At 39.2% G+C, this 27,837-nt stretch overlaps 1 protein-coding gene across 7 annotated transcripts in view; it reads left to right on the top strand.

Moving 5' to 3' along the window:
• The window catches only part of LOC127645133 (E3 ubiquitin-protein ligase RNF220-like), a 173,321-nt gene that overhangs the window by 100,646 nt on the left and 44,838 nt on the right, over positions 1-27,837 (top strand). For all 7 annotated transcript variants that reach the window (XM_052128651.1, XM_052128655.1, XM_052128652.1 and 4 more), the window contains exon 3: positions 22,899-23,028. In XM_052128651.1, the coding sequence (XP_051984611.1) occupies positions 22,899-23,028 (130 nt within the window). The remainder of the gene's footprint in view (positions 1-22,898; positions 23,029-27,837) is intronic.

The raw sequence follows: 27,837 nt of genomic DNA, 5'->3' as shown, positions 1-27,837 counted from the left end.
ACACATTAAAATTCCATGATAGAGACTGACTCAAAGGCTCTCCATCATAGGCAGCTTCTGCAGGAACCTGGTACATCAGCCCACCCAGGCCTTTAAGGAGCCTGTCAACCCGATGGAAAGTACCCCTCAGACTTGGCCTTTCATATACACTTACGTTACGAGTGACAGTTGCTGACGAGCCTGAGCCTCCACTGTTTTCAAGCAGTCTAATATTTCCTTGGCCTTTTCTCTCATTATCCCTGACCTTCAGTGGAGCTATGCACCAGTTGTTGACGCAGATGTCACAGAGCATTGTGGAGAAATGTCATGAGGTAAATGTCCCATAGACTGATGAAACTGGAGACATGCTGTACAGCTCCCATAAAAAACTCACATGGAGGAAATGCAAAATGAGAAGTTTAATAGATTGAGCTTAGCTTTAAACAACTTTGGCGTTTGAAACAACAATGGCATTTGAAATATTATCTATCTATCTATCTATCTGTCTGTCTGTCTGTCTGTCTGTCTGTCTGTCTATCTATCTATCCATCCATCCATCCATCCATCCATCCATCCATCCATCCATCCATCCATCCATCCATCCATCTATCTATCTGTCTTACTGTCTGTCCATCCATCCTTCCGTCCATCCGTCCATCCATCCATCCATCCATCCATCCATCCTAATTTCTAAATAATCTGTATAATTAGCCATCAAAATATTCTCTGGCCATGCTGACTGTTGCAATAAACAGACAGACTGCAGCGTTTAAGCTTCCTTTTTTCTTCTTCTTTTTTTTTACTAATTTTATAATTATTTAGTCAAACAGCTGATAGTAAGCATTGCTGTTTGAGAGAGGAGATCAGACAGTTTTATTTTTTGAGAAATTTTTTTCATTTGGCCTTTCATTCTTTGCATTCTCATAAATGTGAGCACACACACACACCCTGTGTACATACTTATAGATGCATGCTCATACACACATACACAGGCCAACATTTATTTGCTGTAATCACAACAACACATGTCATAATCATTCAAAAGTCCTAGCTCAGACACCTGCCTGTGTGAAGCAGAACAAAAGAAGAGTATAAGATGATCTGAACACTCTTATCAGGCCTTAGAGATTTGCCGGGAATCAGAGTGAAGACCAACCCACGCTCCTGTCCTAATCTTGTTTGTCATTGCTAAATGAGCTGGCCTTGCTAGGTGTGTTAGCTTCTAATGAATTTACAACCTGATATCAGGGTGCATAAGACTGGCAGTTGTCATAAAACAGGAAGCGGAAAAAGCTGTAATTAACATTTATTAGCTGCCTTATCATCTGTGATGTTTGGTTGGGGAGTATGGATAATATTGCTTTGATCAATTAATTTTTAATAATCTCTGGAGAGATTGTGGAGACTCCATATGAACTCCAGACTGGCTGGAGTCTGTCAATAAACAGGGCATGGGTCATTCTGCAATGCTTCAAGTCTGTGTTTGTGTGTGTGAGTGTGTAAATCACACTAAACACTTACCAACTCACCTTTTGACTAACATGCTTTAAACAACTCCCTCTTCACAGGCAATTACAATGCACAGCACAAGCATACACCATTTCAAGGTTTTAGATATGTTTTAATGATTTTCTCCTCACAAATATTAAAGTGATAGTTCACCCAAACTATAAATTCTGACGACATTTACTCATTTAGTGTATGGTGACTAAGGGTTTTCACTCTCTAACATTTTGCTTAACATCTCCTTTTGTGTTTCACGGAAAAAAGAATGTCACGAAGGTGAGTAAATGAAAGAACTTAAATTTGTCTGTGAACTATCTCTTTAAGTTGTAACATAATGCCCCTATAATGTCTTAATGCTTGCATGAAACTTATTGAAACATACTTTTTCAATAGGGGCAGCAGCCCCATTGAGTTTTACAGGCTCAAAAGAGCCACTCTCGGCCTGTTTGTGCTGTACTTTGATAGCAGGAAATGTCTGTTGTTGAACAAGGAGGCAGCTTTGGACTTTTCCCCTGCATTTAGTCTCCTGTGTCGTGTGAAGAAAAAGGCTAATGGGTAATAGATACCTGACTAATGCCCTTCTGAAGAAATAGAGATAGATGGACAAAACCAAGGGGAGTAAAAACTTGGTCATGAGTTATGGAGCAGTACATGGGGGGTTAATTTATCGTGGGCGCTACTCATGCCAAGCGGTAGCTGATAGTTAAAAGTTAATTCATTTATTGGCAGAGAAGTGCTCATCCATCAGAAGCAGTTTGTTTCTGTGGCTTGGTGATAGCACACTATGGGCAGAGCTGGATTTCTACTGATAAATGGAGATAGCAGGAAAACGCTTCTGCATGTTTATTCTGGTGCATGGAAGTGTGTGTCTTCATGCTTCTCAATGTTTGAGTTTTAGGTGACGGATGTTCATTTCTAGTCATGTGATTCCTTCATTCTATAAACATTGCAAAATTCTAATCTATAAGTGAACAGTTTTGAATTATAAAATACTGGGAGTATTATATAAAATTATAATTACATTAAAATATAAATTCAATTAATAAAACATTAATATTAATATAATATACTTTTATTAAATATAATTTATTTTTAATTTTTTTATAGTTTTATTAATAATAATGTAATATTATTATATACAAAAATAATGTTATATTTATTACAAATTAGATACAAATTTGATACATCTAAAAATATCTAAAAAGATATGTCGTTACTATATAGATAGATAGATATAGCTCATTGTGTGACAGTTAAATTGGCTTGGTTGTTTTAGAAGCAAGCTTTCTGTAGCTGGTCAACTAAATAAAGTGAAGCTTTCAAGCAGAGTATAGAGTTAACATAACAAAACATACCATCTTCCATAGTGGATCAACGCCAGTCCAGGGCACTCTCTCTCCCATTGGTCGCCAGTTTAGATCCACTTTTTCTTGATGTTTCTGTTGTTACTTTTAAGTGTTTTTAACTTTTCCCTAAACTGTTTGTAGGTCCGGTGGTAGCTGTGTGCGGCCAACCGCTGAGACACTACCTGTTCATCGCTAACGAGTGGACCGTCTGCTCCTCGTTTATTGACCCTGCCATTGTTTTGCGCACAGCCATTTCTTTTTTCACAATTCGAAAGTCGCATGAATAAATTATATTGCTATCAGTGTTTTCTAACTTTAAAACTAGCGGGTTAATGTCACGTTTCGGAAATCCAGGGATGCTGCTAGTGATGATTCTCCCTGACGAATCAGTGATCTGCAGGATTTTTACATCACATTTAGTATCGCGTTGGCTCGCTTGGAACCTTGACTGAGGTGGTACTAAAAAATGTATCAGGTACCAGGTACTATGCACAGTGGAAAAGCCCCAAAAAGCGAGCAGAGTTGAGCTGAGTCAAGTTGTACCGTGCAGCGGAAAAGCCCCTTTAATGTGAGCCCTCATTTACATGGTGAACAGGGCTTAACCTCGGATTCAGCTGTCAACAGCCTGCTGGTAAACAGTATTTGCTGGTAAAAGAAAATCACCATTTAGCCCATTTTAAAGCTCTGTTTCATAGAAGTGTTCATTCATTCCACGTGAAGTTGTTTTCTTTGAAAAATATATCTCTCACCTTCAGAGATCTGTTAAGGGTTGACACAAGTGTGAAAGTGGACACACAATCTGAATTACACATTGGCCAGATGTCTTTAATTTTCAAGCAGTTCTCTCACCACTGGCGCTCCCTACAGGAGCATAATATTTTCCACTGTCACAGTGTAGGATGCTGTATATTGGATCAGCCACTGGCCTCCACCACTCCACAGCTGTGGATCGAGCCGTGCCACCTTCCCCGTGCCACAGTAGGCCCTTTGATTGCAGAGGGCAGGCTGACACAAAGAGCACTGCATTTTGTACATTGCAGCACAATACGATTGTTACCACACGCCACTGAAGGCAAAGGCCTACTCTACTATTTGACATTCTCAAGTGTCAAATGATTGCACAAAAATTTGCTATATAAGACTTCGGGAATCTGGACAGTATTTTATGACATATGGAAAGGGGATCAGCACAATTAGATTTTTCTCACTGTTAAAATATCCTCTGTGTCAAAACCAATGACTACTAAAAACTACTAATACTAAGCTAGCAAATGTAGAATTTTATTGGCTATAGAGTTTTATAGGCCAAGAAATTTCACAAGGTAAGAGCAGCTTCAACATTTAATTCCGGTCCTCGAATCTGATTGGACGAGATGTTCCTCTGATGCTTCACTGAGTGTGTATCACTCCGCTTGTGTTCGTCATCCTAAACTAAAATGTAAGAGTAGTGCATATGTGTTTTGAGCTTTGGTTTGTCTTTTTTTTTTTTTTTTTTACATTACATATGTTAGCCAGCGGGTTGTGGCAAAAGATCATTTTTGTGTGTAATATGAGCCAGTTAGGTGACATGAAGTAAATCTGCATCAGCTAGTGTTTACATAAAACAGCTCTTCGTGATTGCTTGTGCTACTAATACTAAATCTAGGAAATAGCTTTAAATGGCTTTGAACGAACAACTTCAGCATTATGGATCATCTCACCTGAGAGACACAACAGACTGATTAATTACACAATGGGTGCTGTATAAAATGGTGCAGGACATTGCAGTTTCTATAATGATCGACTCATGGCACAAATAGGGAGAAATACTGAGAAAGCTGATCTTCAGAAAGCTGACAGCATCTTTGCTTGGGAGGGGCAACAGGTGATTGCACACGCTCCATCTCTCTCTCTCTCTCTCTCTCTCTCACACACACACATACATCCTTTTTTATTCAATAACTTGTTAGAAACAACACAAGCCATTATACTATTTCTGAAGTGATATTTTTGTATTACTAATGAAGGCTTGGACGCATCATTTGGTTTGAACCAGCAATGGCAGATTCTTATCTGTCGCGCAAGAAAGTAGTTCCATGCACAAATGTGTTTTTATGACCGTACTCAGTTTTTCCTTATTTAAAAAAATTATGTTGTTCATTGAACTGTTGTATATAAGCAATATCATACTCGCAATCAAGCTATATGGCCCTAAATCAGCACTGATGTGATTACCTACAGCACGATGCCACTGTGGCCGAATCACAGCAGTGCTGATGTAGAGCCATATCGCTCTCTTGCTCATGTGATATTGCTTAAATACGGACATGAGTAATACAAATGTATAATGAATGGCAGTAGTATATTAAACATTTAAAAAAACATTTGAACAAGTCCAGTCTGCGTTGTGTCTGGGTTGTTACATTGTGTATGTATGCAATGTGAAAATGTGTGGATCTATCTGTGTATGTGCTTATGCGTGTGATAAACATATTGTTATGTGGCTGAGTGTGCCCCGTAATTCAGGCTCAGTGAACCTCCTCTCCTTGCTCGTGCCTCACCGGCCCCAGTAGACCTGTTGATGGTGCCTCTCTGTCAACGCGCCACAGGAGTGATAAATGTCCCTTATCGGCATTGTCATTGTAATAGCCCCACAACAGGCTTGAGATGCGCGACTGGGCCAGAGTTATCGCCCCGCTCCTGCAGGGGAAGAATACACATCAAGCTGCCAATCACCCGGCCCGAAAATTGCTCTGAGATTTGAGTCCCCAGACAGCTAAAGCTCCCTCCCTCGCTCTCCGCTTTTACGCTGCTCCATTGCTTTATTTCACCCTTTTTAATGCTTAAACTCCTAAACAACACCATCTCCTGTCAGTCACTTTTTTTTTCCAAGGGTTTTTTTTTTTCATTCCCACGCCGACTCGGGATTCGGGCAGTAGAAATAGGCTTGTATGGCTCCTCACCGTGTGCACCAGGGTTCTGGAGAAAAAAAGAAAAATGGGAGCGAGAGATGGAGAAATAGTAGATGATTGAGGAGTGAAGAGTTTAGTGTGTGAATGCAGCCAAACCATTTGAGTCTCTTAATTTTCTATTGATCGTTGTGCTCCTGCTTTGAGTAGAGAATGGAGTTCTGGACTCTCCTGCTCAAGGGAGAAGTTGAGACCATTTCTTCTCTCTGCCTTTCTTTGCTTTGGATGCCTCATGAGAGAGCAGATGCTGGGTGAGTAATGTCCATAAGGTGAGAGGTTAAACAGCCGGCTAACCACACTCACGCACACCACAGCCAAGGGGTAACATCCCCCTCTGCTGTTATATTGTAAAACAATCCTTTTCTTAACCAGTATTTTTGACTTGTTTCCTGTAGACACAACATTTAAAGCAAAAATGCGTAGGAAATAAGATTAGGTTATTTTTCTTTACCAAGTGGCAATATTTATTTCTTGTTTTAAGCATAACCTCACTTTTTTATAGATTTATGCTCATAAAACCAAAGACGTTTTACTGAAGGAATTAGAAAAACTTTTCACCGAAAAAATAAAAATTGTTGGGTTGTTCCAAACTCTTATGACTTTCTTTCTTCTGTGGATCACAAACAAAGATAATAGGCAGAATATTAACCTCAGTCTTTTCACGCATGTGAACCCCACATAACAAGACTACATCTGGAAACCAGCTGTAGAAAAAATTAAGAAACCAGCTTAATTTTCACATTGAAACCTTTGAGAAAAATAATAGTTATTTTTAATAGAAATAGTTGTTATTTATTGCTTATTTATATGGTGCTACTAGTTACAAATCAAAAATGGAAATGGAAAATGCACACAGCAGTCACGTGGGGTCTCGTGAGGTTAATGGTGACTGACGCTATCATTCTGCCTAACAGAGTTCCTTGGAGAAAAGTCTTATGTGAGTAAACAATAACAGAAGTTTAATTTTTGGGAGAAATATCCCTTTAATTCAAGATATATTCTCTGAAAACAGGTTTTGATTTCTTTAATTCTGAATTTTAGAAATTTTTACTGAAAAACAAGGCAACAATATGTATTTAGAAAACTATTATTATTTTTTTCTTATTTTTTTGGGCCATTTAACCTTGATAAATCTGATGGAGAAGCTGGTGGTGGTAGACTCTGGAGACAGACATGGAAAAGATCATTGCGGTGTCCACCAGCTCATATTAGTGAGACAATCGGCCATGTCTGATTCCTCAGGAGGCCCCTTGAGGACCCGTGGTCATCTTTATATCGGGTTGCCTGAGGTTTGCCTGCTCTAAAACCTACTCCTCCTGATAACCATCTCCCAGATCAGCCCTTATTTCCTCTATATGGCCTTTATTAAACCCTACTGCCAGGCCTGCCCTTTGAGAGGAAAGACAAAGAGAGATTCCTAGAGAAGGTGAAAACTAGAGTGACGGATATATAGCTACAGATACAGATATGGCAGCAGAGTAGGATGATTAGGTGAGTACCTCCAATTGGTGAAAATGCCTGATTATGGCTGAGGTCTGTAATGGGCTCCAGCATAACATGCAAGTGAGCTGTCAATACATCAAACCCTGACCTCGTGAAGAGCAAAACATTTCTGAATTTCTGTGACACCAGCAACCGGATTCAAAACATTCTTAAGAATAAAATTCTTCATTACTTCTATTTTATTCTTATTTTTTTACTTCAGGAACAAGTGAAGAATATTTAGTTACTGAAAAGACTGTAATTTGAGATTTTCGGTAAAATTGTATTAGGCATTATGAACTAACAATTAACAATATATCTTTTCAGCATTTATTAATATTGGTTAATATCAATTTAGTATTGTTTATTATAGGTTCATGTAAGTTAATAATGCATTAACTATTGTTAGCATATACAACTTTTAAAGTAAAACATTTAGTAGTATATGTTGAAATGAACATTAACCAAGATTAATAAGTGCTGCAAGAGTGTTGTTCATTGGTAGCTCATGTAAACTAATATAGTTAAATAATGTTCATATATACAACCTTATTGAAGCATTACCAAACTTTCTTATTATTCTTTTTAAGAACATTTTGGTGAATCTGGCCCCAGATCTGTTCCTGTACTCACCCTGCCAGTGTGTTACGGAATATTCAAAAGTCACAAAAAAATAGAGGCTCATCATAATAATGATGATTATAATGATGGAAACATGAGCTCTTCCAGGTAGATCTGTCTGAACATGACAAGCAATGAGCAACAAGCATCAAGATATTTACTGGTCCTATATCATTGGTCCAAAACCTTGCTCCTCATAACTGTACATTAAACAAACAATATCATCTGATTGAATCCGATTATGTCATATCGTGTAGCAATTTCGTATTCAGTTTGGACAGACATATTGCTTGTCGCTTAATTGAAACTTCTTGCACTGTGCCTGTTTAGTATAGTGCATTAAAGCTCATAGTTTTTGAAAGTTGGGAAACATAAAAAGTGAAAGACTGAGTGCAAGGCTGACAGTAGCATTTGATAGGTGACAGGATAGAGTGATAGAGACCAGGCTAGGGAAGTCAGGCAGTATGCAGTTGTGCTGCCTTGTTGAGGATAAATCACAGCCCATTTTTTTCTGAGAGACATCTACCTAGCAGTTCCCCTATTAGCCTTGTGCTCTCCTGCCATGACCCCTAGGAACATATTTCTGAGCTGTTCTACCTCTGACAGATGAGTACACATATACCAACACACAAAAAGGATGCTGAGGTAGGTGTGTTTTTTGTGTGGTATTTACTCATTTACAGTACTTACGTTCATGTTGTTCCAAATCCACATAACTGTCTTTCTTCTGCAGAACACAAAAGCAGATGTGAGGCAGAATGTTAGGGACTGACAGCTATGTCACAGTTTCTCCTCGTGTTCCACAGAAGAAAGGAAGTCGTTTGGGTTTGATATGCACGGTCAGTAAATAATGACAGATTTTTCATTTTTGGGTCAACTAACAGGATAGATTTATCTCTCTCCTTAAGCTCAGACAGGTGTTGTGTTAACTGCCAGGCCTCCCCTCAGAAATAGAGAGGGTTGAAGGAGAGAGAGAGAGAGAGAGAGAGAGAGAGAGAGAGAGAGAGAGAGAGAGAGAGAGAGAAGGATGCAGAGGGAGGCTTAGGCTTTAAATGGTTTGTGGAATAGAGGTGTTAGCTTGTGTCAGCTCCTTGCTGTAGCTGACAGATGAGCAGGGGCTAGGAACAGGAAACCCCTGGCCCTAACAGTCAGAGGGTTGTGTGTGGTGGAGGGAGAGATAAAGAGAGATGGCTGGCTTGTCATACTGCAGGGTTAGGCTCACAGCTCTCTGCTCTGGGCACAAGCTGCAGACAGTCCGACACAGGAGAGTCTCCAATGACAAATCAATCCATGTCTCACTTTCGCCATCCCTCAACCTCTGTTGACACCCGAGCTGGAGCGACTGCAGCAGTACGGTGAGATTGGACTAATCAGCTATAGCCCTGCATGCCACAGTGAGGGCTTAAAGCTGGAAACAGAGACAGAAACTTCCTTTAAGGCTGCACTCCAACTGCAGAGTACATGGGAAAAGTGGCTTTTCGAACAGAAAATCAATTTACAGTCATTCAATACACTGTAGTCGCAAGTGAGATTACAGCGTGTTCACCATGGCTCCATATTCAAATCACAGCCTTACTTTCAATGCCAGTTTCCGCACCAGGACTGTGACTATACCTCAGCACCATTTATCTGATCTATTGCGGAGGAGGCCAGCAGGTTAACACGTGTAAAAAGGAATCCATCTCAGCCGCTCCTGGTCGAAGGGGGAAGAGAGGTTAACCGTTACACACGCTTGCAGAAGCTCCCCGGGAGTGTTTGCACCACATGCAAAGAGTGAGCTCAGCAACCAGACTGTTTGCTGTATGCGGTGGTACTTGATATGATTGACGGTGACGGCTCGCAGCACTTTTTCTTGTAACTTTCAAATCATTAAACCTTTAGTGTATCAGGCGGCTCTTTTATGACTTTGCCTGGAAAGATTTTATATTATTTTTTTTGTCTTAGCTGCTGCAAATTCCTGATAAAAGATGTATTGAAAATTATTCAGTCAATGAATCAGGGGTCATCCTCTGCATGGGCAGGAAGTATCACAAGGTAATGATAATGTCACACCATGTCCTAACCAGCCATGTTAAAGGCTCACCCGAAAATGAACATTCTGTCATAATTTATTCACCCTCATATTGTTCCAAACCTGTGTTACTTTTTTTCTTCTTCAGTGGAACACAAAAGGAGATCTTAGGCTGTATCTTAGCGTTAGTCACATTTACTTTCATTGCATCTGTTTTCCATATAATGTAAGTGAATGGTGACTGAGGCTGACATTCTGCTAGATGTTCTGCTTGTGTTCCACGAAAGAAAGAAAGTCATTTGCATTGAAACTAATGTGAGTAAATTATGACTGAAATTTCATTTTTGGTTAAACTATCCTTTTAAGATGAGAGTTGACGATTTGAGGCGACATGAGTGACCGTTGGTAATACGAAAAAGTTGAGCAGAATTGTAATTTATGCCAATGTGTTCCGGCATCATGCTGCAATTTGTTGTCCTTACCATCTGTGAGTGTGACATGTCACTTGGTTTTTATTTTTGTTGCATTATTCTGGATAATTCCACCTACGGTGGAATCTCATTGGTCCAAAATCCCACTCCATATAGCTGTATATTAAACATGAAACATCTTCTGATTGGCTGTAATTTTGTCACTTTTCACAGTCATTTTACTTTCATTGTGGACAGAAAAATTACTTGACATTGTCTGTATCATCCCTGGTTAGGACACATGTCATCCAAAGACGCTAATGAGATATTATCTATTTCCATCCATGATATGAGGTTACAGCATGGTTACGGAATGGGCAGACGCATTGTGTGAATGTAATTTGTGTGTGTTTATGCATGTTTTTGAGACAGTGAGGGAGACAGACTGATTGTGTATGTGTGTGTAGGTGTGTGTATATGCAGTGACAGGCAGGGGTGTTAACAGGGGTAGAAGTGGGGGCGGTCGGTTATGACAGTTCCTGAGAGGCTCTATTCAAAAGGACCTTCTGCCCAGCCGTCTAAATTCAGTTAACTCCACTGGCTGCTGTTCTGTCACCATTAGTGGTAATTAGTTAAAACATCAGAGTATAAACAGTAAATTGGCTCTGGTAATTAATTCCCCCTCACTAACATATGAGAGCAAGAAGGAAGAGAGAGTGAGATTGTTAGAGGGGCAGACCGTCGGCAGTGTACTGATGAAAAGAAACCTGTAGAGGTTATTGGAGGCTTTGTGCTATCAATTATGGTTAGGCATTATTTACGAAACAGTGTGTGTGTGTGTGTGTGTGTGTGTGTGTGTGTGTGTGTACAAGCCCACTAATGGACAGACATTAAGTAGGCAGCACATGGCATCAGTTACAAAACCCAACAACTCAGCACACATATATGCCATCTGGCTAGGTCTTTGTCTCTCTCTTTTTGTTTTTATTAAATAAAATGTGCTACCTTTGTTCTTTGAGTTTTTACACTTGACTAACGCAAAGCCAAATCTACATTTGTAAGCATCGTTGCTTTATTTCATTCTTGGAACATTTGTTAAGGGCATACTAAGGACACTTCTTTACATTACACATTTCAAACGCGCATTTGAATGTGTTTTATAATGCGATGTCAAATCAACATTCAACATAGGATCTCTCCTATTCAGCTATGAGTGACGACTCAGGAGCAGCACAAGATGTGTGTAAACTCTGTAACAGCGTGTATTATTCGATGCTAGGCATTCTGCCCGTTGATGAATGGCCCAGAGTGAAAGGCTTTCCCCCGCATGTCCAAAGCCCAGCAGGGCTGACATCCTCAGGGACACAACCCTGCTCTGGCTGCCGACTCAGCAAACATGGCCCACCTGTTCAGACAAACACATGATTTCATAGAGCTGCGCAAATCCAACCATATTTAAGTAGAGAAGTGCCCTTCCCTGCCTCCTTTCAGTCACAAAACCAGAGTCGTAATGGCTCTTACCCCTAGGGAGGAGCAAGGGGTTCTGGGACTGAGGCTGCTAGCTTTGTATAAGAACTGGGTAGAGAGAGAGAGAGAGAGAGAGAAAGAGACAGGCAAGCAGGCAAGCTGGCAGATCTAACCCTGCAGTGTCACCCTCATTTCCTGGGTCAGCGCCTGGGTAATGGTCTATTAATTTGCTCCATTTTCCCCTGTGAGGCAAAACTCAATCTCTAGCCGTTTCACTCCGCTGTGCCATCCACAAGGTGATTGATTGAATAAACAGCTGTCACTACTGTGAGCACTCACACCCACCAACACAAGTCTCATCCTGAACACCATGCACTCAAACCAAACACACACACCACAACAAGCCCTCTTCTCAACACCATTCTACCCTCAAAGTAAACCCACACACACCTAAACAAGCCATACTACTTTCTCGACTACTGATTATGAGTTTTTCAATGGCTGATAAAATGCTTATATATACATAATACAATTTAATGATGGATCAAATAAAATTAATGTTTATTTGACACATTATTTTCTCAAAAGTTTAATTGAAAAAACAAAAAGAATACAGAAAAAAAATGGGCAAAAACAGAAATAGTTAATTATAACAGTCCAGTTCCAGAAGTAAAAATCATATTTGTTGTTCCATAGGGGATTTTTAACAATAACTTATACATCTTTCAAGGCAGACCTTTTATGAGCTCCAAGGCTGTTAATCGATAGAATTTGCTCTTGTTAAAGCCATCAGTCTGCATTATTTTAACCTAAAAAAAAAATACAAAAAAACATGATTAATAGCGATACCTCTGGTGAAGAACTTCACCCATGACCCTGAAGAGCATGATTCACCAATCTGAGAGTCACAGCAAATGACCACTTTCATTTTGTGATTTCAATAACGCAATTGTGTTGGTCTCACTACACTCTCAAACTACCTATATATGTGTGTATATCTGAATATTTTGAAATAAATAAATTGATTCTTTAATTATAATCATCTATTTTAAATCAATTGTTTCACATATTTACATAATTTTTTAATTGATTACACCATTTACAGGGCTGGACTGGGAAGAGAAATTGGCCTGGGATTTTACATAGGAACTGTCCAGTAGTTTCATATTGCGCCACCGTTTTGTGGTCCGTTCTGCATAACGCGGCCGCTAATTTTTGCTAATCGCAGCCTGTTTCATGGCCAACCCACCGGCCCGCTCGGTTCTTCCGATTGCCAGCCTGCCCCTGATCAGCCCCAAAGTGCGTCGGCCCACCGGGAAAATGCCTGGTATGCCAGATTACCAGTACAGCCCTGGCCATTTGCAATGCTTCATGGGATTGTAATTCCTTCCCTCATAAAGGCGGTGAGTGCACAGTCTTGGACCTTCATCTTCATATAAGATTTTTAATTACTGCATTGCTTCTAATCAAAGCTTGCAATTTTGTGATTCGCCACAGAGATGGTTGTTTTGGTTCACGGCTTAGAACACTTTAGTCAAGACTTTTACGTAAGCCCAATGGAAAGAAGTGAATGAGAAAGACATTTCCAGAACTAAGACAGCTGAAAACGTTGATGTGCACTGTTGCACCTATTGACAAGGCTGTTATTAACAAGGTAGATTTTGTAATCGACAAAATGAGTAAGTAACACGTCTGTTAATCGGCCAAGAGGACACCATTATCAGAATTTAAACCGATAATCTCGCTATTCTCAAGACTATACTCTCAAAATAAATGCGCAAACATGTACCACTGACAAATAATATATGTACAGTAGATAAACTTGTCATTTTCCATTTTGCCCTTTAAAAAGTCCTTAAAGTTGTTTGTGTGTCTAGATAATGACGTCTCCTCCCCTCTGATAAACATTGTTATGAATTTGGCCTCAATAACTGTCTGCCATTTCCACACGACTGCCAGCGCATCATCTAAACATCCCGCACATATGCTGATTATATGCATCAATATCATCTTCCGATATCATCTTCAGCCAAACACTCCAGATCCAGCCACTGAGAGTGAATGACTCCTCTCTCTGTTGATGATTGCATTTGCCTTTTTAAACATGACACCCTGCGTATGTGTGTGTGATGTACGTGCCGCTTGATCAGGGGTGTGTATAGCTGCTGTTTAACAGCACAATGCATCACTGTCAGCGTTGATCGGTCTCCGTGCTCACTGTTAGCATGGACGCCAACGCCGGCGCTCGTCAGGTCCCAAACTGAGAATGACCTCGTTCCATTTCATCAGACGTCCTCTCGAATGAGGCGAGATGCCTCATTCCCCTCCCCTTTTTTCACCTAACCCTGAGTAATCAGCCCAGCAACTGTCCAGCCTGCTTAAGCTTTCCTTTGCTCACTTACAATAAAGTGGAAAAGCTCACACATACACACACACAGAGCCTGGACCGTTCCCATTACCAGTCTAATTCCCCTCCTTTTGCGCATAAAGCACATATTTCCCATTATGGAGATGACTCGTAGCGGCTCACCTTGCTCTGATTTAGGGAGGAGTGGAGGCAAAAAAATGAAGGTTGACAGCCTCGCTGGATTTATTTTATTGCACATACAAGGCAGTGTCATTTTAGAAGATGCAGAGTATAAAGCGGTGTGTGTGTGTGTGTGTGTGTGTGTGTGTGTGTGTGTGTGTGTGTGTGTGTGTGTGTGTGTGTGTGTGTGTGTGTGTGTGTGTGTGTGTGTGTGTGTCCTTAAGGCAAGGAGAAAAAAATTGAAGCCTCTGAAAGGGAGAGAAAAAAGCCATCTTTGAATTAAATCAAATTCCTCTTATCGGGCATTATTTGACGACGTTATCAGACAATGTAATGTGGTTACATTTGGTAAGAGGCTGAGAGATTTCACTGTTTACTGATGTTGGCTTGTTTAAGGGCAGGTGGAGAGAGGGATGGGGGACAGAATGAGGCAACTTAAACACTTGATGCATGCTATGAAGCATGTTTAAACGTGCTCTGTATGAAAAGAAGAAATGGGTATTCAGGGTGGACAAGGAGAGCAAAGGTTTTTAGGTGGTGAGGACTGGTGTATTTCAAATTAATATAGTTTATGTTAGCACCTCTAGACCTGAATTTAGCCTGGCAGGATGTGTGTATAATGTATATGTGGAGGAGCCCTTCTCTACCACGTCCCTTTTGAGCTGAGCTCAGCACGGGCACACTGTTAGCAAAAAGAGATTTCAAAAAGCACATGCTGTCTCCCTGCGCCTATTGGTGGCAGCTTTGTTCTCTCGCCAGTGTGTTAAGAGCTCTCTGTTCTGTTCAGCAAACACACACACACACACTCACACACACACACACACACACACACACACACACACACACACACACACACAACACATGCATGACACACACCTACACTCAGAACTTAAACCTACTGATTTCTTCAAGCAAACCAGAGGAAGACTATTAAAGCCATTGAACTAGTGAATTTGCCGCAATTATGAAAGCAATGTTTAAAAGGTCAAAGTAGGACTTGCCTACACAGGGATGCTGGGTTCTGCGATTATAACTGTATGCCTATAAAATCTTAAACTAATGCTTTATACATTGAGACATCATACATCAATTTTTTTATCTAAACATTTCACAGTATCTGCTGTGCTGTCTATTCTAGACACAGATATGGAAACGTGGATGTTGATTGTGCATTTGGAAGCAGTTAAATAAATAGTCACACACTGTTTGAAGTGCGTGAGGCTAAATGAGAGGAGAGGCAGACAGCTTACAGCCCCAGCCAGAGCTGCCGGTGGCGGGATGCCAGATACCAGGGGAGAGCACGTTTGAGGCGGCTTCTGTGGAGCTCTTTTTTTTTCTCTTTTTTACACAGCGGCTTGTAAAACAACATGCAAGGAGTGTCAGAGGCAGCTAGACACAAACGCTACATCACCACACAGTCAGCGGCCAAGCTAGCTCAATCCTGCCAACTCGGAGGCAGCGAGAAAAACAGCCCTGTTCAAAACCCCAGTACAGGTTTTGTTTTGGATAAAACACCAGCATAAACCAGCCTGAACCAACATGGATATTCATTCTGAACAATTTTGATTCTCTTTCTCTGCTGAAGACCAACCAGGGATATTAACATGCGCTAACTCAGCCGTCCATTGTGTAATTGTGCTATCAGTGGGGTTAGGAAGAGGTTATGTGTGATGAAAGTGCTTTTAATAATTAGGGAGCCTCTAACGCACAGAGAGGCCGCTATCTCTGGCTCTCATTAGCTGTGCTATCACACTGAAGGTCTGGGTGAAAGGATGTACTCTGATAAAGGTGTGCTATGGTCATGAGAGGGAAAAAAGAGGTAAGAGAGAGAGAGAGCTAGAAAGGGATAGAAAGAGATGAGATGATCCATCTCAGCAAATTAGAGAAGATCAGGCCAGCACTCAGTCAGAGCTGTCAAAGACATCCCCCTCTCTATCTCTCTCTATCTATCTCTATCTCTCTCTCTGTGCATCACTCTCACAGCATGGCATTTAGGTGAGAAATCTCAGCACTAAAAAGTTCTGTCAGTCCTATTTCCTTGTTATTGCCCCTCTCTGTGCACTGGTCTCGCTGGCCCCTCAGATTAAACGGAGTCCCCACCTTTCTCCGCGCAGGGGTCCGAGGAAGAGGGGCATCCCACATTAATCATCTTTAACGCGCTGACAAGCAGCATGCACCAAACCCCCTCCATACCTCAGGATTTATCTCTCTGTCTTCTGCTAGCCATCACTTACCTCCCTTAGATAGAGCGAAAAAGAGAGATGGAGGGAATATGAAAGAGGAAAAGGACACTTTAGGGACCGCATGTGGTGTAGATGGGGTAACCGACAGTGTTATCCAATATTGTTAAGGAAAACTGAAACCAAAGCTAAATGAGAACATTTTGTCAACTAAAATAAAGCAAAATAAAAAAACGAATAAATAGAAATTCATAACTGTAATGTAAATGTAAACTAAAATATATTAACTAAAATTAATTTGTATGACTAAAATAATAAATAATAATATTTAATATTTTTTTCATTTTTGATACACAGTATATAAAAAAATTCAATCACTGCAAACGTCCTGGATTAAACATGAAAATGCCGCTAGATACTGTAGCGATAAAATTAGACAGCCCTGAGTAATTCAAAATTATTAAACATATTTAAATTATATCAGTTAATGATATAATTAACTGATATATATATATATATATATATATATATATATATATATATATATATATATATATATACAGGTTTATAGGTATATATATATATATATATATATATATATATATATATATATATATATATATATATATGGCAGCTATAAATTACTAAACCTTAAATAAAACCATATAGCTACTGAAAAACACTTACAAAAACTGAAACTATACACTGAAAATAGAGGGAAAACTAACAAAAATGAAACTAATTTGAAAGAACATATTGAAAATGAAATGGAAACAAAAGCTGAATTAAAAACGTAAAGCTATAATAACCCAGCACTTTTGTGATATTTTTCTTATTCAAATTTAGTTTGTATTTGTGTGTGTCTAAGTTTGAAGCTCTTTACATACTTATGTTTATAAACTTATATACTATATGTGTGTGTGTTTGTGTGTGCGTGCGTGTGTGCGCGCGCGCGCGCGCGCGTGTGTGTGTGTGTGTGTGTGTGTGTGTATGAGTCTCTGCAGCCCTCACTAGGGAGAAATGATTAATCACTGACTGTATGTATTAGTCAATCCTCTCAGGGGAGGATGTGGACACCAACACTACACTGCATGCACACATAATGGTGCGGGCTATAGGAAAAACATTAGACCACCACACTAACACACACACACACAATCACACATACATGGATATATGTGAAGCTTGTGACACACACACACACACTTAAGGTGTTTGCAAACCCATGACACACACCACACACACACAAATACACACCCTTTTGCTCTATTGGCGTTCGTGAGTCTTTGCGAAGACGGACAGATGATTTAGTGTGTCTTCTATTGTGTGATTGCTCTCCGTCTTGTGTTAACATCAAAGCTGCCAAATGACTAGCTGTCTGTGAGTGTGTGTGTGCGTGCATATGTGTGTGTGTGTGTTCAGAGAGACAAGTGACAGGGAGGTGGTTAAGGTCCAGACAAGCACTTGACCGAACCATCATGACTCCATTACTGAGCCCATTGATTGTGTACAGATGAATTAAAGAGCCAGTTTCAAGAGGCACACACTCATTTTCTCCTCACACACAGACAGATGGACACACACACACACAATCACATGCTCTGTTAACAGATCCCATCATGCACACATAACAGAGTCAGAGTAACACTCCATCAGGAAAACTATCTGACATGTCAATAGACAAAAAAGGGGGAAAAATTCAAATATACATGAAAATACATGACATATCCACAATGTGCATTAGTATTCATGGTACATTTTAATTACATTGTAATTACACATTAATACTAATGAATAACATGTATTAACATATTTGTAAAAAAAAAAAAACTTAATTAAACCTTTAACTTTAATTTAGCAGTGAAGTGTTTTGAATAATGGCAATCTTACACAAACCCTAACGTCAGGTTGTCTGATTTCATTTAGCAAATGGCCACATTAGAGAAACAGTGTGAAAAAGAGTTGGATTGGAAAGACTTATCTGCTGTAGAATGGGTCTGGACCACTCTTTGTTTACTCTTGCAGACGGTGATTGCTTTGGCACAACTCAAATGATCTTGTCAGGGCAATAAAGCTGACCGCTGCTGATGAAAGGAGAGGAGGAGAGAAAGGAGAAGGTGGAGGAGAGAGAGAGAGAGAGAGAGAGAGAGAGAGAGAGAGAGAGAGAGAGAGAGAGGGAAATGTGGTAAATATATAATGGGGTATATACTGTAAATGAAAAGTAACTAAAAAAAATTATATTGTAGAAAACAGTGTCTGACATAAACTTCATTAATATAATTTTTCTAACATATAAATCACCATTGTCATATATAAAAGTTTTTGTAATACTTTAAGGTTGTACTTGTTAACATTAGTCATTGTTTGTTTATGCTAGCTAATGTAGTCATCTAATGTTAATGAACACAATCTTATTAAAAATAATTCAATCAATTTGTTGTAATGTGGCTACATTGTGGCTAAAACCATACATTAGGCCACTAACTAGACCAACTACTAGACTAAAATGGAGTATATACGTGACTATGTTATATAATAGACTCAAATTAACTGTTTTCTACAGGGCCAATTTCAGGGCCAAAAAAAGCATGGTATTAACATTAAAATGGTTAATTTTTGTGAAAAGAAAGAAAGAAAGAAAACGAGGGATGGAAATAGGTGAGGAGAGATAAGACGGTGGAGAGCACGGCAAACAAATAAAGCGAAGGGCCAGAAAATGAGAAATAGATGTGCAGGATGCTGCTGGACAGAAAAGGGGGAGAAAGGGGGGTGAGCGAGAAAAGGGTGGTGAGAGAAACAGACACACCGAATTGTAATCGATTACCTATTTTTCAAAGTCACTTAAAGTGTCCAGACTGTGGGGCCGTTAAGTAGTGCTGCTGGAGAATATAGGGGATGGGTATGTGTAGGCACGCTTGACTGGGGACAGGAGAGGGAGGGAGGGAGGGGAGGATGGAGAAATGTATGGAGGAGGGAGGGGGAGTTTTGGGATGCTAACACTGAACCTGCTAGCTCCTCACATATGTATCTGTGGCATTGCAGGAAATAGTTCTGACAGTCCAATATGTGTGCATTTTCAAGTGTTTGTTGTGTGTTTGTTTGTGTGTGTGTGTGTGTGTGCGTGCGTGCGCATGTGCAAGCATAGACAGATGTGTTACTGATCCATCACACTCTCAAATGGTACACACTTCATGTAGAGAAACACATAGTGCCCTCTGAAGTCAAGGACGGGCTCATACTGAGCCTGGGGCTTTATGTACAGAGAAAAACCAGGATTACAGCCCCACTGTGTGTGTTTATGTGCATGTTTGTACATCTGTCTACAATCTGCCCCCAAGTTACCTCATCATCTCTAGAAAAGATGCTCACTAGCCCTTACTGCAACCGATCAATAGCTGCCTCCCAGACATTAGAACCAAACTGCAAAAGATCAGAGATTCGTTATGTACTTATATGCTTTGATATTTGGACACAATGCATCTGCAGTTTCCTTGTCTTAAATGGAAACAATTTTAACATCTTTATATATGTTAAGTCTGAATTACTGATAAATGTTTTAATGGAAGTGACATTGTTGTAAAATTTTAGCAGACAGGTGAAGAAATGATCTGACAAGTGTGTGTCATATCATACATTTCATATCAACTAATGAATTGTATAGTGTGTGTACAATTCATAGAATTTCCAAGGGCACATAGGGGCATACGTGATTTCCTCACTTCCTCATGTTTGTGCTTAGAGTTGGGTGATCAGACTCACCATATGACTTACAACTGTAGTCTGTTGGTAACATTTAGTTCATCCAGAGTATCCTGTTTTGGGGAGGATCTGTTGTCCAATGGGCTAAAAAATAGCTGATTTGATTTGCTAGTTCCACATTTTAGAGATCTAGAGATAGAGGGAAACAAGAAGTCTCGCCCCTGATTGTTTTTGCTAATTTGTACAATTGCACAGCAGCTTTTTAGATAGCTCACATGCAAAATACGTGTTAGACTACTTACAAGCAGCCACCATACACCCACCAAAACACTCCCTCGAATATGGATAGACTTTGACATAAATAAATATGACCACCTGTGCATGTTGAAATAGATGTGATTCACGAATGCATGCTTATTTTTTTATGGATATACTATAACAAAATGCACAAAGACACCAAAGACTGTTTTCGTTGTTTGTTTGTTTTTGTTTTTAACAAATGAAGTCACAGTCTCTTGCATTTTAAGATAACTGACGATAACAGTTGCACATGTAATGTTTTATTAAACTGTATGATGAAAATGAATTTTGTTTTGTGTATAAGTTTATTGAATAGAATAGAATAGAAAACATACAATATGCAAATACAAAATTATCAGAATCAGAACCAGAATGAGCTTTTTTTCCAATTGTGCTCACAGCAAGTGCACACAGAACATTACAGTGAGACACCGAATATAAAACAAATGTAAGAGTATAAATAGACATTAAAAAATAGGACATATAACATAGAATGGCATAGGTACATGTGCAAGTGGTAATACATGTGCAAGGTAGGGGTTTGTACAGTTATTGAATTAAATAAGAGTGAATTTACATATGTACATGACATATTTATAGCCTAAATTATTGCTGTATGAGAGTCCTGAAGGCAGTTTAATTGTTCATGTGGTAAATGGCCTTAGGGTAAAAATTGTACTTGTGCCTGGTGGTCCTGACGCAGTGCTCTGTAGTGCCGGCTAGAGGGCAACAGTTCAAAAAGAGGTGTGTGGGCAGGTTTCCTCAATCTGGAGATACAGTACAGGTCTTGGAGGGTGGGCAGGTGGGCACCAATAATCCTCTCAGCAGTCCTGACTGTCCATTTTACAATACAAAATACAACACACAACAATGTGTGTTTATGTGTGTTGTATAAAATATAAGTGTATGAAGTATGTACAAGATCGAGATGAAGTGTCACATGTTCAGTGGCGTATCTGTCTGTGCGGAGCTGTGGATCTGGTTTAATGAGGGAACAGGAGGTAGAGGGTGACGGATTCTCCTGCAGAAATCTGAGCCACTTAATCCGCACAGTTCAGAGAGAGAGAGAAAAAGACAGCACTGAGCACTCATCTGACCCATGCTCATCTCTAAACTTAATCAGAACTGTGCCAAAGTCTGTCTTCAAGTGAGTTTTTACTTTCTTCTCTACTTTTTTCTTTATTTTTTTTTCAATTTTGGACAAGAGGTTCTTTTGCCTCATTTTTATTAGTGATGGTGAAGAAGGCACAAGAGATTTTTGGGGGGAGACAAAGGGGAAATTGAATCGGGATAATGTAGGCAGACTTCGACTTGAACCTGCATTTCCTACGTGAGCATCATCGCTCAACGTGTCTTGAGCATGTGCACTAACCATTGAATCACGACACTTGAATGTGAAATATATACAGTAATATCTACAAATTTCCCAAACTCTCATTACATTAGTAAAATGTGGCCTAGTCTTAAGTCCCTGCATCTATATTACAGACATCCTAACTTAAGAATCCTATGTAATCTGTTTAGTAACCATATCAATTTCAGTCAGGAAACTTGAATTAGTCAGAATTTAAAGGGATATTTCACCAAAAAATTAAAATTCTCTCATCATTTACTCACCCTCATGCCATCCCAGATGTAAATTACTTTCTTTCTTCTGCTGAACACAAATGCTGATGAATATTTCATCTCTGTAGGTGCATACAATGCAAGTGAATGGGTGCCAAAATGTTGACACTCCAAAAAGCAGATAAAGGCAGCATAAAAGTAATCCATGTTTACTCCAGTGTTTTAATCCATATTTTAAGAAGTGATATGATAGGTGTGGGTGAGAAACAAATCAATATTTAAGTCCTTTTTAACTTGAAATTGTTCTCCCTTCCCAGTAGGGGGCGATATGCATTAAGAATGTAAATCACCAAAAACAAAAGATGAAGAATGTGAAAGCGATCTGTTTCTTACCCACTCCTATCATATCTCTTCTGGAGACATTGAGTTAACCACTTGAGTCTTATGGATTACTTTTATGCTGATTTATGTGATTTTTGGAGCTTAAAAATTTTGACACCATTCCCTATGGACCAAAAGAGCTGAAAAATCCTTCTAAAAATCTTCATTTGTGTTCAGCAGAAGAAATAAAGTCATACACATCTGGGATGACATGAGGGTGAGTAAATGATGAACAAATTTCAATTTTGGGGTGAACTATTAGTTTAACTTCACTTTAAGTTAGGAAGTTTCAATAATATGGCCACTGGAGAATTTTGAGAATTCTTGAAACAAGTAGATCTCAAGGAAGTTCAAATATTCATCCATTCTTTACTCTTTTTTTATCAAAAGAACATATTTTTCATTGTTGCTTAGTAAATTAACCTTGTTGTCTCTCCCCTACTTCTCTCTTTCTGTCTGTTTTTTGTTTTTTCAGGTAAGAAGAAGGTGTCACTCTATGACAGTCAGGCACCAATCTGCCCCATCTGTCAGGTGTTGCTGCGTCCAGGAGAACTGCAGGAGCACATGGAGCAGGAGATGGAGAGGCTCACCCACATGCACATCAGGTACAACACACACACATCTGTACTTGCCATATTCTGACAGCTCCATCAGTTCTTGTCATGGTTACCCAAATCCTCCCTGTAACAAATGAAACACATTGGCGATGTCCCTAACATATAAGTTGTATCTGAGAAATTAGTGGTGTGGACAACTGGTACTGGTGTAATGTTCCAGTGATAGCAGAGTGCTTTTCCTTCCTATCATCCATCAGCCCACATATATTTAGGCCTTTCAAATGGCCAGATTAAGCATGGTAACGAGATCACAGAGATTCAGCACAGCACCCATCATTCATTCATTGTCTCAGGCATTCAGACAGGCCAAGGCAGCCTGGAGCAATGGAGCAGAGGACCATGCTGCTGGTAGATCAACCCAACCGAGCAAGTTAAAGCACTGTGATCTTTTCATACAGCATCTTACACTCTTTGCCCACCCAAACCCTGTCTTCAGTCAGGAAGTCTCACCCTGTGAGCCTGGAGGAATATTAGCCATAATAGGAGACAATATACCGAGCCCTTGCTGTGTATCGTGATGAGAGGGACCAGAACACATTCTTCTTTAAGCATCTCCCTGTCCACTTTTCCCTTTTAATAGATTACGCCTCTGGACAGAATATGGGGGGAAACAGAAAGAGAGAGAGAGCTAGATATTAGTTCTCAGCAGGATGCCTCTCCTGCCCGAGTGTTATCCATCTCATTGCAATGAGGAGTTATCTTTTAATAATTAATAAAGGGCAGTAAGCCGCCCTCCCCTGCGGGCAGTGGCTGTGGACACTGACTTGGCTCTGGGCCTATGCAGCTACTGCCTGTTTGATGGTGGTGGTTATTTAAGGAAATAGCGTCATCACTCCTGGTCAGGGTTGGATGCTGCTCGGTATTATGGGCCCATGGCTCCTTTTAACCCCTGCTTGTAGCCGGGAGAGTTATATCCTCTCTACAAGCCATAGGCAGCCCAATCGCTTAATACTGATTTAGGATACTGTGAAAGTAAGAGAGAAAGGGAAATAAGAGCAGTTGTGAAAGTATATTGGGATTTCAGAAGGAAGCAGAGATTAGATAATAGGAATGAAGAGAATATATAATTTACTTACAATTTTTACTGATTTCCTGAAAAAGTACTGAAATCCACTAAATGATGCTTAGCTAATGGCCACTTAATCCATATTTTTAAAAAAAAGTTTGATTATCTGTCACATAGACACAGTGTAGAAGCAGTGAAATGCTTTTTCAGCAATACAAAAATAATTGTCTTAGTATTTTTGTCTTGTTTGACAAAATATCTAAACATTATTGAGACACATTTATTTGACAAAAAAAAAAAATCATAATATATTTTGTATAGCTTTCAGATTAATCTTTCAAAATTATTGAGGTTTATTCTTAAAACAAGAAAAAAAACTGTTTGGCAATGGAGTAAGATTTCAAAGGTAAATCAAGTTTATTTTTCTTACCCCATTGTCCGATTTTTTTATTATAATTTTTTTAAGCACAAAGTTTAACATTTTTTTATTTCGTTTTCTTTGAAAACAAGACTTACATTTTTTGCCATTTTTCTTGTCAAGTAAATATATCTTGTTTTAAAGATATTTAGATATATTTACTCGAAAACAAGACAAAAATACTTATTAAGAAAACAAAATTGCTGTGTGCAAATCAGCTCCAGTTTAAACTGTGCATTTGTACACATGCTAACATAATAGAGACAAAAAGAGAAATACATTAAAAAAAAAAAAGCATATAAGAATATGAGATTATGTTCAGTTACACCTCGTCCTAACTAGACGAAAAGTAACAAGTTACCAAGTAAATATTCTGACCAAATGTAAAGCAAAAAAAAAATAAATAAAAAATAAAAATGCTGAATTATTTAAAAAATAAAAAATTACAAAAACTTTTGTAAGAGGATTTATCGCTTGAAGCTTTTTCAGGTCATACTTGGTTAGGACATGGTGTAAGTGAAGGAAAGTGTGTTATGGTTTAATAGTATTGCAAAAAAGTTATTGATGTTTTCAACACATTCAAAATTGACACACATAATCACCAATCCTCCATGTATCACTGAGTATCTCTGGGTTACTTCCTTCCCAGCACACTTCCTCTCAGGCAGGTCTGCGCTCAACACACACTTGCACACACAGATCATTGGAATTGACATGGTGAATTTGTGGCAATTTGTAGTAAATCTCCCTTTAATGATAGCGTTTCATTCTGCACCAAATGAGACTTGAGTGCATGTAAAATGGGGAAAGCTTTTTAAGATGTAGCATTAGGCAGATGTCTGAGTGGATGCTGGTGAGTGTGTGTGTGAGACTGGGACCCGCCACTGCACTCCCTCTCTCTCGCTCTCCCTTGTGGCTGCATTGCCATGCCCCCTCCCCTGGCTCGTCCTCCGCTCTTCATGTATGGAAATGGAAGTCCATCATGCCCTTTACCCGTCTGCCTGCTCTGAGGGCCTCAGCAATCTACATATTCCCCACCCTTTCCCAGCCTCTCCACGTAATCAATTTGCCTCCAGCGGAGCGAGGGAGATCCGGGTGGCAAACGACACGAAAAGCAATCTTTATCTCCAGCTCACAACCCCCCAACTGTCGAGTGGCATTTATTCAATTTTCACCAGCTCCCTCTCTTTCTCTCTCTCACTCTTCCTCTCTCGTCTCAGTGTAGCTGAATTTGGCTGCAAGAAGGGGAAAGGAAAAGCTTGGTTTGTCCGGAGTGTGGAGTTTGTGAGAGATTTTAAAAGTCCGGATCATATAATGGATCTGATATACTCAGACACAACTAATGGCAATCAGAGCTCTATTTCTTTTTAAGAGGTAAAAAGAGTCTCACTTAACTGAGCAAGCTAAACAATGAAAACTGTTTAATTGGTAAGTCAGTGAAGGTTGAATGTTCATATGAATCCATCTTGTTTGTGTAGATGAAACCTATACAAACATGTATGTTAGCATAGATGCAAACATATATAAATTAGTATAGATGCAGACATATGCAAATATGTAAGTTAGTATAGATGCAGACATATACAAACATATACATTAGTATAGATGCAAACATATATAAATTAGTATAGATGCAGACATATGCAAATATGTAAGTTAGTATAGATGCAGACATATACAAACATATACATTAGTATAGATGCAAACATATACAAACATGTACGTTAGTATAGATGCAAACATGTACAAATACATTAGAATAGATGCTACTGTAACATATATAAACGTATATTTTAGTGTAGATGCTAACATATACAAACATATATTAGTATAGATGCAAATATATAAAACCAATACATTAGCATAGCTGAAAAAATTCACAGATATGCATTAGTATAGATGCAAATATTTACAAACATTACTAACATATACAAACTTATTCGTTTGTATAAATGCAACATATAGTATATGTTAGTATAGAGCAAACATTTCCAAACATATACATTAGTATAGATACAAGCATGCAGTATATGTCTGTAATACAGATGAAAAATATGCAAACATAAACATTTGTATAGATTCAAACATATATAAAAAAGACACCTAGAAGTTTGTTCCTTCTGATCTCTCTCTCTCTCTCTCTCTCTCTCTCTCTCTCTCTCTCTCTCTCTCTCTCTCTCTCTCTCTCTCTCTCTCTTTTCTCTCTGTCTATCATTTCTGTTATTCTGGACTGTCTTTGCATCCTCATCCTTTTTTCACTTCCAGTAATGGCAAAGGTCTTAATGTTGCCTCAACTTGTTGATTTCTTTTTCCCACAAATTGTATTACTCTTCTCCTTACTCCCTTTTCCTTTACTCTTTCATTGTCTGTTTTGTTATTACCTTGGATTAACATCCCAAAGAAGCACATTTTACCCTATTTGTGAGTTTTTCTTTGGTGTTTTTAAGTATATCTTGTCTGAAGATTGTCTTTAGAAATTTGGCCTCAATTTAAAATTCCAGTAATTTCATTGCAAAAGGCCAACAAGATTTAAACATTGATGACAACACAGTAGTCTTATATTAACTCATGCTCCATACATATACTATTACATAATATCCCACAGGCCCAATTGCTCAGGTGCTGTGTGACATTTCTAAACTGGTATAGACTGTTTTTCTGTCATTGACCTTCCTTGCCTGTCCCACAGGCCTGAATAGTGCAGAGAAAGATGGTTTTGGGGTAGTTTGGTGTCCTATGAGTGTAGAGGGGACAATTAAAATGTTGCAATGTATGGAGTGTATCGAAGAGGTTTTATTTTATTTTTATTTTTTTTATTTTTTTACAAGAGGAGATGTGTGAGGTCACTGAGATTCTCAGTGCCATGCCAGTGGATTTATGATGCTGAAGAGTCCGTTTATTATCTTGCAAACAGTGCACTGTCACCGATGGGGCAATTTATTCCCTCTCAAGGCCTGGTCCTGGTTTGTGTTGTCTCTTTCTTCTCCTTTCATCCTTTCCCTCTGTCTCCTCCTCTTTCTTTCTTTCTTTCTTTCTTTCTTTCTTTCTTTCTTTCTTTCTTTCTCTGGGTGTCAGATCAATCATACTGACTGTGGAAAAGGTGGGCATGATGCGTATTACCTGAGTAGAGGGGTGGGACAAAGAATATAGCCCTGCCTCCACCTGTCAGTCTGCACAGTTGAGTTTCTTTAGGCATGTTAGATTTAATCTGTCACTGAGTCCACCAAAAGAGGAGGAGATAAACCAATTGTAGAAAACGAATTGGAAAAATTGCTATGCTCAATATGGCAGCTGTAGGTAAGGAAGTCCCACCTTTCAGTCAAAGGTCAAACCATTCTCCTCCAATTGTTCATCATCCATGGCAATTAGCTTT

This window comes from Xyrauchen texanus, chromosome 6 (genome assembly GCF_025860055.1).
Source record: "Xyrauchen texanus isolate HMW12.3.18 chromosome 6, RBS_HiC_50CHRs, whole genome shotgun sequence".
Taxonomy (NCBI): domain Eukaryota; kingdom Metazoa; phylum Chordata; class Actinopteri; order Cypriniformes; family Catostomidae; genus Xyrauchen; species Xyrauchen texanus.
The sequence above is the reverse complement of the archived record's forward strand: the minus strand, read 5'-3'. Positions and strand labels throughout refer to the sequence as shown.